The 12547-nt window shown below is 35.3% G+C and overlaps 1 protein-coding gene across 1 annotated transcript; it reads right to left on the bottom strand.

Moving 5' to 3' along the window:
• Positions 1 to 2276: 2276 nt before the first annotated feature.
• LOC128214871 (zygote arrest protein 1-like) lies at positions 2277 to 5120 on the bottom strand. The gene is made up of 2 exons (XM_052921573.1): positions 4936 to 5120; positions 2277 to 2664 (listed from the first exon to the last, which is right to left on the bottom strand). Exons 1-2 carry the CDS (start codon positions 5017 to 5019, stop codon positions 2476 to 2478), a joined length of 273 nt encoding a protein of 90 aa, XP_052777533.1. The 5' UTR covers positions 5020 to 5120; the 3' UTR covers positions 2277 to 2475.
• Between the last annotated feature and the right edge of the window lie 7427 nt (positions 5121 to 12547).

The raw sequence follows: 12547 nt of genomic DNA, 5'->3' as shown, positions 1-12547 counted from the left end.
AAACAATTTTCGTAGTTACATGTATTAAAAAGTAATTAAACAATCGGTCAAATCAACAAGGTCTAGGTACACTTGCAGTTTTCCTTTCAAAGAATTTTGATACCAATGAAAACAAATATATTCGCATTCTGTAACACATAATTGTATACATTGCCATTGATACTGTTTACCTTGGCTTGACATTTCCAGATGTTGTTTTCAAACAAACAGATACCTGCACATGTGTAAAGCAACTTCTTGATTGTCTTTCAATATGGAGAATATTTGCAAAGCAGCGAGTGTTTTATTCAAGTAAGCATTTTATATGGAACATTTGTTTATGATTTAACATCTTTTTTTCTAAATTGGAAACCGACAATTACCGAAGATTAAATCCATTTCAATCAAAAACGGATTTCATAAACTTTTTGTATCATATTTTATTTTTAGAACTAAACAGATGCTTTTAGTGCAAACAGCATGGCGGCCATGCAAATTTTTCTTTAATTCAAACAATACTATCGGTATATCATATTTATAATTAAATTAACAGTATACTAATTATTACATTTTACCATCTTTCTTCTCTTATCTTTAACATTTACCTTCGCACTTCCCCATTGCAGACAGCAGTCTGACCATTCAAAGAAACCGTATATAATTTTCTTCAAATGCTTTCAAATCGCAGATTCTAAAATGTTGTATTACCAATACGCAGCCTCTCATCATATAAATTCCCGTTTCATTTTCAGAAAATACAACTGGGATTATCATTTTCAGAAAATATGAGTAAGTATGACAGTGAAAATACCGTTGTCGCCCACGATCGTCACAATATGAACTCCTATAAACAAATATTTGATACCCGCCTACATAAGGTATATAAATATAAGTTCTGTGAAGCCTGAAAGCGAAAGAGTTTTGAATGACAAAAACACACACACACACACCCAGACGTAATGAGATCAATTATGAATTCAAGTAGCGAAATAATCTTTATTACCCCTGATAGTGAGATTATGAAGATAGCGTTGCAATTTTGAGAGTCAATAATATAAACATCAATTTAATGATTAATCGAATCTGATCGGTAATCTTAACTATATTAAAAAACAGCAAAATCTTTATCATATTCTTTGTTTATAATACACTGAAATACAAATTGAATAAATCTGGTCATTTTCTCAAAACATGTTAAGCTTAATAGGCTTAAGTAGCTTATTCCAATTAGCCAAAATTCACTCTTAAATTTGATAAATGAAAAATGGTTAGTTGTGATTATAAAGATAATCCTATTTAAAGTATTTTGCTTCATCCAACATTATATAGGACTTTTTCAAGAGAATTCAAGAAATTTGGGCCAGGTATTTCATGCACCTTACAAGTCGTAAAATCATTATTTTATTTTTTCCATTCATTTGCATATTCCTTAGTGTATTTTTCTGTTACATGCTTCAGACAAAAATTGTATTACACTTTCAAGAAGGCATATGTTTGTTGGTGAAGGTCGACACAAGTTTCCATCCAATGAAATTAACTTTGTCAACAAAGGCTATTTTGAGGCTCTAGGGCGACCAACTTTTGCATCTGTACTGAATAGTGACTGCGGGTTTCCATATCTCTCACCCATAGTCTACAAATATCTCGTTGGAGAAGATTATACTAACCTTTTAACGCTAGATGCTGTGCCAGATTCAACCATTAAAGCTTTGGTCCAAGATATACGTTCATTTTAGATGTTTTCATGGACATTTATTTTTAAAAAAATATGATTTTTTAATCAAATGGATTTAACGTGTTTACAAATAGTTATAACTGAAAGCAACACAGACACAATAACCACTTATCAGTTTTCGTAATGGTAATTGTCTGACTACAGTAGTTATCATAGAACTTCGGTAGCATATAATAGCTGAGGGCTGCTAAATCTGCTGATGATTTGCTGGCTGTGATAGATAGCAAAACAAGTGCTGTAATTGACCATATTGGGTGGCCTACAGGACAAACATTTACGGTGAGAGCAGACCAATTCAACTTTGCATTAAATGGTTTTGTGAAGAGCTGGCACTGCTTCTTCAGCCTCATTAATTTGTTTTACATGTGATGCCTGTATCATGCCGTTGAGTACTTAAAATCACTTACCATTTTCTTCATTTTGCATTGTTTTGCATTTTAAATTGTGTAAGCATTGATAAATGTTGAGACAAGTGTAACCTTTGTAAAAAATAATCACCATGTACTTCCTCCACATGTAGATTATAGTTATTGTAGCCATATATTAATAAATAACACTATAATTAATACATTGTTATCTTTTTATTATCATTATAATCAATTAATCATTTTATGTCCGAAATAAATAATTTTCTGAAACATTTTATTCAAGTATTGTTTTTAGATTTTCATATAAATATTGTGTACGATAAGTCAGGGTTCACTGAAGGTGGTAGGTTCCAGCAAGGGTCACCGAATCTCTCCGCACTATTCACTGGGATGCTACATGCAGGGGTCACCAGACCTGCATTTCTCACAGAGGTCGCTCCTGTGTGGCTTGTGTGGGTCCGAGTGGCGGGTCTTGTCGCAATCACACGTCTTGGCCCCCTTCCCGCACCGAGAGCACGTGGTCTCCTCAACACGGTACGGCTGGGTCATGTCACCACAATCCTTACACTCCTGTCCGTAATACTGAAAATAAGAGGAGATAGTGTTCTATGAGGCATGTATACGGTGTCATCGACGATATACGAGCAACAACGGGACGCGCGGACGTAACGTATAATTTGAGTTCAAAATAGTTCCTTATAAAAGCCAAGACCAGTTGTTAATATCAGTACTGCAACAAACAAGAGGCACATCAGTGCCTGTGCTCCACTGGCCAAAAGGTTCAAGCAAAGACCACCTAACGAACATTTTCGTCAAGTTTCATAGAAATACAATCATCAATTTTTGAGGAGAAGTTATTTTTTTTATTTTTTTACTTTAATAGCTCTGGCTGCCATGTTGTGCAGTGGACCGAAATGATTTGGGCAATTTGAGTAAAGGAGCACCAAACAAACATTTCTGTCAAGTTTTATCGAAAAAAGGTCATCGGTTTCGACGACAAGTCGTATAAAGTTTTTTTTTATTTTTTAGCTCTGGCAGCCATGGTGTGCAGTGGACTGGAACCATTTAACAAATTTTGGTTAATGACCACCCAAGGAACATTTCTGTCAAGTTTCATCAAAATCTGATCATCGGTTAACATTTCATCTGAATAGATTATGAAGCAAATATCTAACCTGAACAAGAACTGACGAGATAGAAACGACTTGGTGTTTCACTTACACTTTTCGGCCATTTAAGTTACTAAAAATAGCTGTTTCATAAACTTTCAGAATGTCACTTAAACGAAAATTAATGTTCAGTCTATATATACTTTCCTATGTATAAATGTAAGGTTTTTAAATTGATCTTTTTGTGAGAACTTTATGCTTATATGTTTACTCATAAATTATTATTGTTTAAAAATTATTTAAAGATGCTATACGTGAAAAATTAAGACATTATTTTTTTTTCTATTAAAGGGAGGTAATTCAGTAGTAAAATGTAATCAAAGCTATTAAAGCATGGCATTTCTTTTCTAACCATGTTGATATTATTACAGTCTATTCAAGCAAGATGCCTTTTGTTTTTACATAGTACCCATAGGTTCTGAAAAACAAGGAGCACTATTCCCAACAGAAGGATGTCACTCCCTATCACTGCATGAGCATCATAATAAAGAAATGTTTACTCAAACTACAAGCTGCTCAATTGAAATAGGTATTTACCTCAAGCATACAGTTTTATAATGTGGCAAAATAGTCGGACTACTAGATTGTCATTCGGACTAGTAAAATATGCCATTATGCTAGTCCAACTGGCTAGTAGGTTAAAATGTTTTTCGTGAAGACTGCGGACGAAAAGTCCTTAAAGGTTTTTCTATTTTTAACTCTCGCAGCTATGTTGTGCAGCGGACCGGAACCATTTGGGCAATTTTGGTTAAAGGGCATCCCGATGAACATTTATGTAAAGTTTCATCAAAATCTGATAATCGGTTTCTGAGAAGATGTAGTTTAACTTTTTTTCTATTCTTAGCTCTGGTGCCCATGTTGTGCAGCAGACCAGAACTGTTTGGGCTATTTTGGTTAAGGACTACCCAAGTAACATTTCTGTCAAGTTTCATTGCAATACGATCATCGGTTTCTGAGGAGAAGTCGTTTAAAGGTTTTTCTATTTTTACCTCTGGGTGCCATCTTGTGCAGTGGACCGAAACCGTTTGAGCAATTTTGGTTAAGGACCACCCAAGGAACAATTCTGTCAAGTTTCATCAAAATCTGCCTATCCGTTTCAGAGGAGATGTCGTTTAAAGATTTTGCTATTTTTAGCTGTGGCGGCCATATTGTGCAATGGACCAGAACCATTTGAGCAATTTTAATAAAGGACCACCCAAGGAACATTACTGTCAAGTTTCATCAAAATCTGCCGAACCGTTTCAGAGGAGATGTCGTTTAAAGATTTTGCTATTTTTAGCTCTGGCGGCCATATTGTGCAATGGACCGGAACCATTTGAGCAATTTAATTGTATATGAATTTGTTTTATTAATGAATTTGTATATGATTCAAAATCTTTTTTTGAAATTCGAAGTCGAAGATTGCCAATGTTTAAACTCATTTTATTAAAAACTATTTTTATCAGAGTATAGCAAATTGCCAATTGTTGTGTATTTATTCAAAAACTCGTTTACTTTAACGAATTGAATTTGAATTTATTTCAACTTCTAACTTTGATCAATTTAATGAATAATTAATTTTAAGAACTAAACTACAGCTTGGAGTACGAACAATATGGCGGCCACGCATATTTTCCTTAAATCAAATCAATATTTCGTTATAAAATTTTCTATAATTAACTTTATATTTATTATTAACACTTACCACATTGTTCCCCATATCTTTGAAATACACCTTCGCACTTTCCCATTCCAGACCACAGTCAGAACATTCGAAGAAACCGTACATCTTTTTCAAATGCTGTCAAATCGCTGGTTCTGAAATGTGCATAACCTAAGCTCCGTCTCGCATTATGTAAGAACCTGGTTCATTTCAGAAAATACAACTGGGCATGTCATTTTCAGAAAATACGAATCAGGAAGATATGAAAACTTCCATTGATCATCGATATCACCAAAATCAAATTCAAAATGCATTCCTATGAACAAATATGAGATCTAAATATAGGTTCTGAGCGATTGTGTTTGAATCGATATTTTAAATGCAAATTTTAAATGCAAATTTTGTTCTTAAAACTGACATGTTCATGCTATTAGTACATTATATCTATATTCGGAAAATATAGTTTGCACATTCTAGCTATTTGATTAGCCAACATTATTTTTATATACAAAAGTTTAAAACATTCGCATAAAACATTGAGTTAGGGTTAGCTAACAGGAACACTATCCTCATGTAGACCGACAATTCTGCTTTAAGAATTGTCAAAGTATACCCATTTATCGACTGAGAGATTGCTTTTGCATTCTAACGATGCTCTCGTTTGTATTTATGACAACAAATCGTCATTTCTCTGATAAATTTTGTACAGATCTGGTGTCAAATGGCTTCACAGGAGAAGCGATCCAGAAATGCCTTTTGATTTGAGTTTATGTAAAAGACCTTTGTGCCATACAAAATGTTACTTTAACCTCTTTTCCTTTGCCAAGAGCTTGACAGAATGAATGGTAGAAAAAGGACAGCTGTTTGACTGTGGAATCATAAGGTACCGTTGGATTGTAGAGAAGTGTTACCGTTTGTATAGATAAGAAAAAAAAATGAATATGTATTTGCAATTGTGAATACTATTTTCAAGGGACTTACTGATTACAGAAAGCAAAGAGATTGGACGATAATTACTTACTTCATGTGGATCAGTTTGCAAAGACGTAAGTGATTTTCCACTGTGTAGTAACTTGACACATGGAGAGTGAATAGATGAATAAATTAGATTTTGGGACACTTAATTCAGTTGAGATTTCCTTCAGAATCCTACCATTTACTTTGTCAGGGCCTGTCGCTTTGCCAGTAGCTAATGACTTTAGAACTGTAGAGACATAACCTTGAGTTACGTTTATTGTAGATAAGTGGTGTGAAATACTGGTAGGGTCTATTGGAGGAAGTTCTTTGTCGGCATTGTCGAGATGGGTTTAGGACTGGAAGAAATTGTTCAGAAGGTCAGCCTTAATAGTATTATCGAATATGTAAGTATCAATTTGTTTGAGAGCATGTATGATACTCGCTGTAGTATTTGTGATGCTAAATTTCTGATATATTTTCCAAAAGTCAGTACTATATCTGGCTCTTTGAGTATATATAGTTGTTTCTCTGTGTTGTAAACACGCTACTGGAATTATCTGTAATGCTTGGTTTCTAAGATCGATGTATGGGTTAAAGCTGGATTAGGTACATTTGCTTTTAAATAATCATATGCACGCTTGCGTATGCGGATGAGTGTTCTGATGTTATTATGCATCCATGGTTACAATTTTATTTGGTATAGTTGTCTTGCTTTGAGACAAAAGAATAAAGTAAAATTAGTTGCATATTCGTCTATGCTATGATCCAGTACAGAAGACCAGTCATTATTTCTAACTTTAAGTCGAAGATGTTCATAGTTCCAAATTTAGCTTCTAAATAGTTGAATAGGTTTGGATAAATTAAGGGACCAAAACAACGTGTGGTAGCAAATTGGTTGATCTAAGATGGATTCGACAACACCACATACTGTAACATTATCACTATTTGAGGTCAAGAAAAAGGTCTATGATCAACAATGATGTTTCAGTGAAGTAAATTGGTTGTGAGATAATTTGCTACAGTCCGAACGAGGAAGCAATATGTGAAACTTTAGCCTAAAGATGAGGTTTTATTACATCAAGATTGAAATCCCCTGTTATAAGTATGTCGGTAATTCCAGTGGCAATGCTAGTGATCATCTGATTATATTGGGCGTTATGTTTAGTGACCATCTGAATAAATTGGTCGTACTGTTTCATGACCATATGTATATATTGGTCGTACTGTTTAGTGACCATCTGAATATATTAGTCGTTATTTTAAGTGATCATCTGAATATATTGGTCGTTATATTTAGTGATCATCTGAATTTATTGGTCGTTATGTTTTATTGATCATCTGAATTTATTGGTCGTACTGTTTCATGACCATCTTTATATATTGGTCGTACTGTTTAGTGACCATCTGTATATATTGGTCGTTATGTTAAGTGCCCATTTGTATATATTGGTCGTTATGTTAAGTGATCATCTGATTATATTAGTCGTTATGTTAAGTGATCATCTGATTATATTGGTCGTTATGTTTAGTGATCATCTGAATATATTGGTCGTTATGTTTAGTGATCATCTGAATATATTGGTTGTTCTGATTCGTGACCATCTGAATATATTGGTCGTTCTGTTTAGTGACCATCTGTATATATTGTTCGTACTGTTTAGTGACCATCTGAATTTATTGGTCGTACTGTTTAGTGACCATCTGAATATATTGGTCGTACTGTTTAATGACCATTTGAATATATTGGTCGTACTGTTTAGTGACCATCTGAATATATTGGTCGTACTGTTTACTGACCATCTGACTATATTGGTCGTTCTGTTTAGTGACCATCTGACTATATTGGTCGTACTGTTTAGTGACCATCTGAATATATTGGTCGTTATGTTTAGTGACCATCTCTATATATTGGTCGTACTGTTTAGTGACCATCTGAATTTATTGGTCGTACTGTTTATTGACCATCTGAATATATTGGTCGTACTGTTTAGTGACCATCTCTATATATTGGTCGTACTGTTTAGTGACCATCTGAATATATTGGTCGTACTGTTTAGTGACCATCTGAATATATTGGTCGTACTGTTTAGTGACCATCTGAATTTATTGGTCGTACTGTTTAGTGACCATCTGACTATATTTGTCGTAGGATGTTTTTTGTTCACGCTTCTGGCTCCCTTATAATTAATTCATACCATTGAGACATTTTCAAAAATGTGCATAAACATGAAAGAACGTAACATTGTTGTGGTTTAACTAACTTCAATCATCATTAAAAGATAACCTCAGGCGGTATTCAAGTGTACACTATCAGTGGTTTGTCCTTTAAACTTACTTTTTGTTTGTATTTCGCTATCAGTGGTTTTCCCTTTGTAGTTACTTATTGTTCGTAGTTTGCTATCAGTGGTGTGTCATTAATGTTGTCGGACTGTTACGTATTTGGCTATGGGACATTGCAAGTGTTGCCCTTACAATACTGTTATACACAAATCATTTTCTTTGAAGCCGAGACAGTTGTTTTCACACTCTGGATTCATTTATGCTTCCGAAACGTCACGCCGAAATAGTCTTAATTTTACGATTATTTAAACATTTATTATCATGTAGCATTTTAGTGAAAAGTTTCGTTAATATAATGACATACATTCATATTTTCAGCTGAGGAACATGGACTCGCTGATTCAACCGCTGTTAAAGTGAGACATGCTGGACAAATGAAAACGTTCTATGGACAATTTAAAGCTTGGCTTACGGCACATTGGATTTTGCAAAAGACTAAGTGAAATCCGAGTATTTTGCCCCTGTTGGTGTTCTCAGACAAACACCACGTTGCGGCTTTTTAAGACGATTTTTAGCCCAAACATTAAGGGTTTGAAATGTGATGAAGATCATATCATGGAACTAGCCAAGTCTTTTATGTAAGATTGATTAGAGAATCTAACTGGTAGGTATCTAGCTCAAACAATGAATAGGTCTACTCGTTGTTAGGATGTGCACCAGCTTTTGAAGTTTCTGACTATAATGTTTTTGAATTGTTTTTCACTTTGAACTTTAGCGTACTATAGTCGTTTCAATGCATTTTAAATGTCATGTTTGTCTGTTTAATTTTCAAAGACGAAGACGCCGAAAGCTTCTATCAATTCCTAACGGGATCAACAGATCCAACGGTAACTGATGAGGAAAAAAGTCGGTAGTTCTAACTTTCGAAAAAGGACAAAAGTTTTCCAAAGCTTCTACACGCGCCAACATCGTCAGTATACCACTTGGCAATGCCAATTCTATTGAGTTTCAGAAATCGGTGAAGTTTCGCTGGACAATGTAAAATGTGGCTTTGACTAAGACAAAAATATCGGGTTTGTTTTATATCATTCTACAATGGAGAAAACTATGTAACACTGGTATTGACTTGTTACTGAATTTAGAATAAAAAGAGCTAAACTATTGTGAGTGCCTTAATAAAATCATCATTAAATTGGATCTTTGTGACAATCATTTACGTGAAGTTAGCGGCCTAGCGGCCTAGCGGCCTAGCGGCGTGAAGTTAGCGGCCAAGCGGCCTAGCGGCGTGAAGTTAGCGGCCTGGTGGCCTAGCGGCGTGAAGTTGGCGGCCTAGCGGCCTGGCGGCCTAATAATTTTTTCTATTTCCAAGCAATTGTTAATGCTTTTGTTTAAAAAAAAAACAATGATAAATCAAGGTTTCTTATTCATATAGTTACATAGCGGCCTTAAATTGTTATCTATTCAGAATATTTTTCTTTACCTTTTATTCTAAAACAATTTTAAATTAACTGTTTTATGCACAAATTATCACTCTGAAGCGTTTTTTCAACTTTTTTTCAAAAAAGTTGATCGAGCACTTCAGCGGCCTAGCGGCCTAGCGGCCTAGCGGCGTGAAGTTAGCGGCCTGGCGGCCTAGCGGCCTAGCGGCCTAAAATGGTATCCCATTTCAAAGCATGTATACATGCATTTTCTTCTAAAACAATGACATATTTACTGTTTTTATGCACAAATTAACACTTTGAAGCTATTAGCGATTATCAACAGTTTTTTTCTAAAAGCGTCGATTAAGCAGTCAGCTATTTCAAAGCATTAAACATGCCTGATCTTCTAAAACAATGATATATTTACTGTTTTTATGCACAAATTATCACTCTAAAGCGTTTTTTTTTTTTTTTTCAAAAACGTTGATCGAGCACTTCAGCGGCCTAGCGGCCTAGCGGCGTGAATTTAGCGGCCTGGCGGCCTAGCGGCCTAGCGGCCTAAAATGGTTTCCTATTTCAAAGCATGTATACATGCATTTTCTTCTAAAACAATGACATATTAACTGTTTTTATGCACAAATTAACACTTTGAAGCTATTAGCGATTATCAACATTTTTGTTTCAAAAGCGTCGATAAAGCAGTTAGCTATTTCAAAGCATTAAACATGCCTGTTCTTCTAAAACAATGATATATTTACTGTTTTATGCCCAAATTATCACTCTGAAGCGTTTTTCATTCTTTTTTTCAAAAAAGTCGATCGAGCACTTCAGCGGCCTAGCGGCGTGAAGTTAGCGGCCTAGCGGCCTAGCGGCCTTAAATGCTATCCTATTTCAAAGCATGTATACATGCATTGTTTTCTAAAACAATGATATATTAACTGTTTTAAGCACACACTATCACTCTGAGGCGATTATCAACCTTTTTTCAAAAAGTCGAACAAGCAGTCAGCGTTTCAAAGCATGTGAACATGCCTATCCTTCTCAAAAATATGTTGATAATCGCCTCAGAGTGATAGTCTGTGCATAAAAACAGTTAACATATCATTTTTTTAAGGAAGAAAATGCATGTATACATGGTTTGAAATTGGATACCATTTTAGGCCGCTAGGCCGCTAGGCCGCCAGGCCGCTAATTTCACGCCGCTAGGCCGCTAGGCCGCTAGGCCGCTGAAGTGCTCGATCGACTTTTTTGGAAAAGAATTGAAAAACGCTTCAGAGTGATAATTTGTGCATAAAAACAGTAAATACATCATTGTTTAGGAGAACAGGCATGTTTAATGCTTTGAAATAGCTGACTGCTTTATCGACGCTTTTGAAAAAAACTGTTGATAATCGCTAATAGCTTCAAAGTGTTAATTTGTGCATAAAAACAGTTAATATGTCATTGTTTTAGAAGAAAATGCATGTATACATGCTTTGAAATAGGAAACCATTTTAGGCCGCTAGGCCGCTAGGCCGCCAGGCCGCTAACTTCACGCCGCTAGGCCGCTAGGCCGCTGAAGTGCTCGATCAACGTTTTTGAAAAAAAAAACGCTTTAGAGTGATAATTTGTACATAAAACAGTAAATATATCATTGTTTTTGAAGAACAGGCATGTTTATTGCTTTGAAATAGCTGACTGCTTTATCGACGATCTTAAAAAAAGACTGTTGATAATCGCTAATTTCTTTGAAATAGGATACCATTTTAGGCCGCTAGGCCGCTAGGCCGCCAGGCCGCTAACTTCACGCCGCTAGGCCGCTAGGCCGCTGAAGTGCTCGATCGACTTTTTTGAGAGAAAAAATAAAAAACGCTTTAGAGTGATAATTTGTGCATAAACAGTAAATATATCATTGTTTTAGAAGATCAGGCATGTTTAATGCTTTGAATTAGCTGACTGCTCAATCGACTTTTTGGAAAAAAATATGTTGATTATCGCTAATTGCTTCAAAGTGTTAATTTGTGCATAAAAACAGTTAATATGATTGTCATTGTTTTAGAAGAAAATGCATGTATATATGCTTTGAAATAGGAAACCATTTTAGGCCGCTAGGCCGCTAGGCCGCCAGGCCGCTAACTTCACGCCGCTAGGCCGCTAGGCCGTTAGGCTGCTAACTTCACGCCGCTAGGCCGCTAACTTCACGCCGCTAGGCCGCTAGGCCGCTAGGCCGCTAGGCCGCTAATTCACGTACATGTGACAATCGCGACCATACATACAGATCAAACCAATGCATTAGTAGAAAGAAAGGTATGTTGCAGTCGCATATATAAACATGCGACATAATCAGATATATTTTATGTATTGTTTTTTACATCAAATCAATCTATTTTTGAACAGGGTTATTTCAACCCTGTTCAGTGTAGCCACAAACTCGACACTCACAACAGAAAATTCCTATTAATAGTTACAAATGTCGCCACCCGATTTACCACCAAAAATATAGTTTGAGAAAGTGCAGACTATATTAATTGCAAGCTATGTTTTAAATAACCGAGGTAGATTTGACAAAGCAAGAAGCAATCATAACGCAATATCTATTTAAATAATTTAATCCGTTGAACTTAGATAAAGATAACATTAAAGAAGTATCCCTGCACCAAAAGATGAATGAACATCGAAACGTAAACAAAGAATTACTATCCACTCTAAGCGCATCATTCAATCACGTGACACAATGATGAAGCCAAGTGAATTTACAGTCGAAGAGAGATAATACTGTAATGAGATAATGCAGTAAGTTAATCAGATTTCTCTGCCTTGCCTTTGTAAAGAAGAAGCGGGAAATCCAAGCTTGATTGATTGTCGTGCACATTTGAAGTCTACAGAAATGTTTGTTTTACTTTGTTTTAGAAAACTTGATTGTAGTATTAATTTGCATTTGTAGTCTTTTGTGTTTGTCTTGGGTTAGCAATGGATTGGAATGATCATTATTGCATTCAGCTGCATTTATTTAGTTT

Source organism: Mya arenaria, chromosome 13, assembly GCF_026914265.1.
Source record: "Mya arenaria isolate MELC-2E11 chromosome 13, ASM2691426v1".
NCBI lineage: Eukaryota > Metazoa > Mollusca > Bivalvia > Myida > Myidae > Mya > Mya arenaria.
This window is presented reverse-complemented; position numbering and strand designations above follow the sequence as displayed.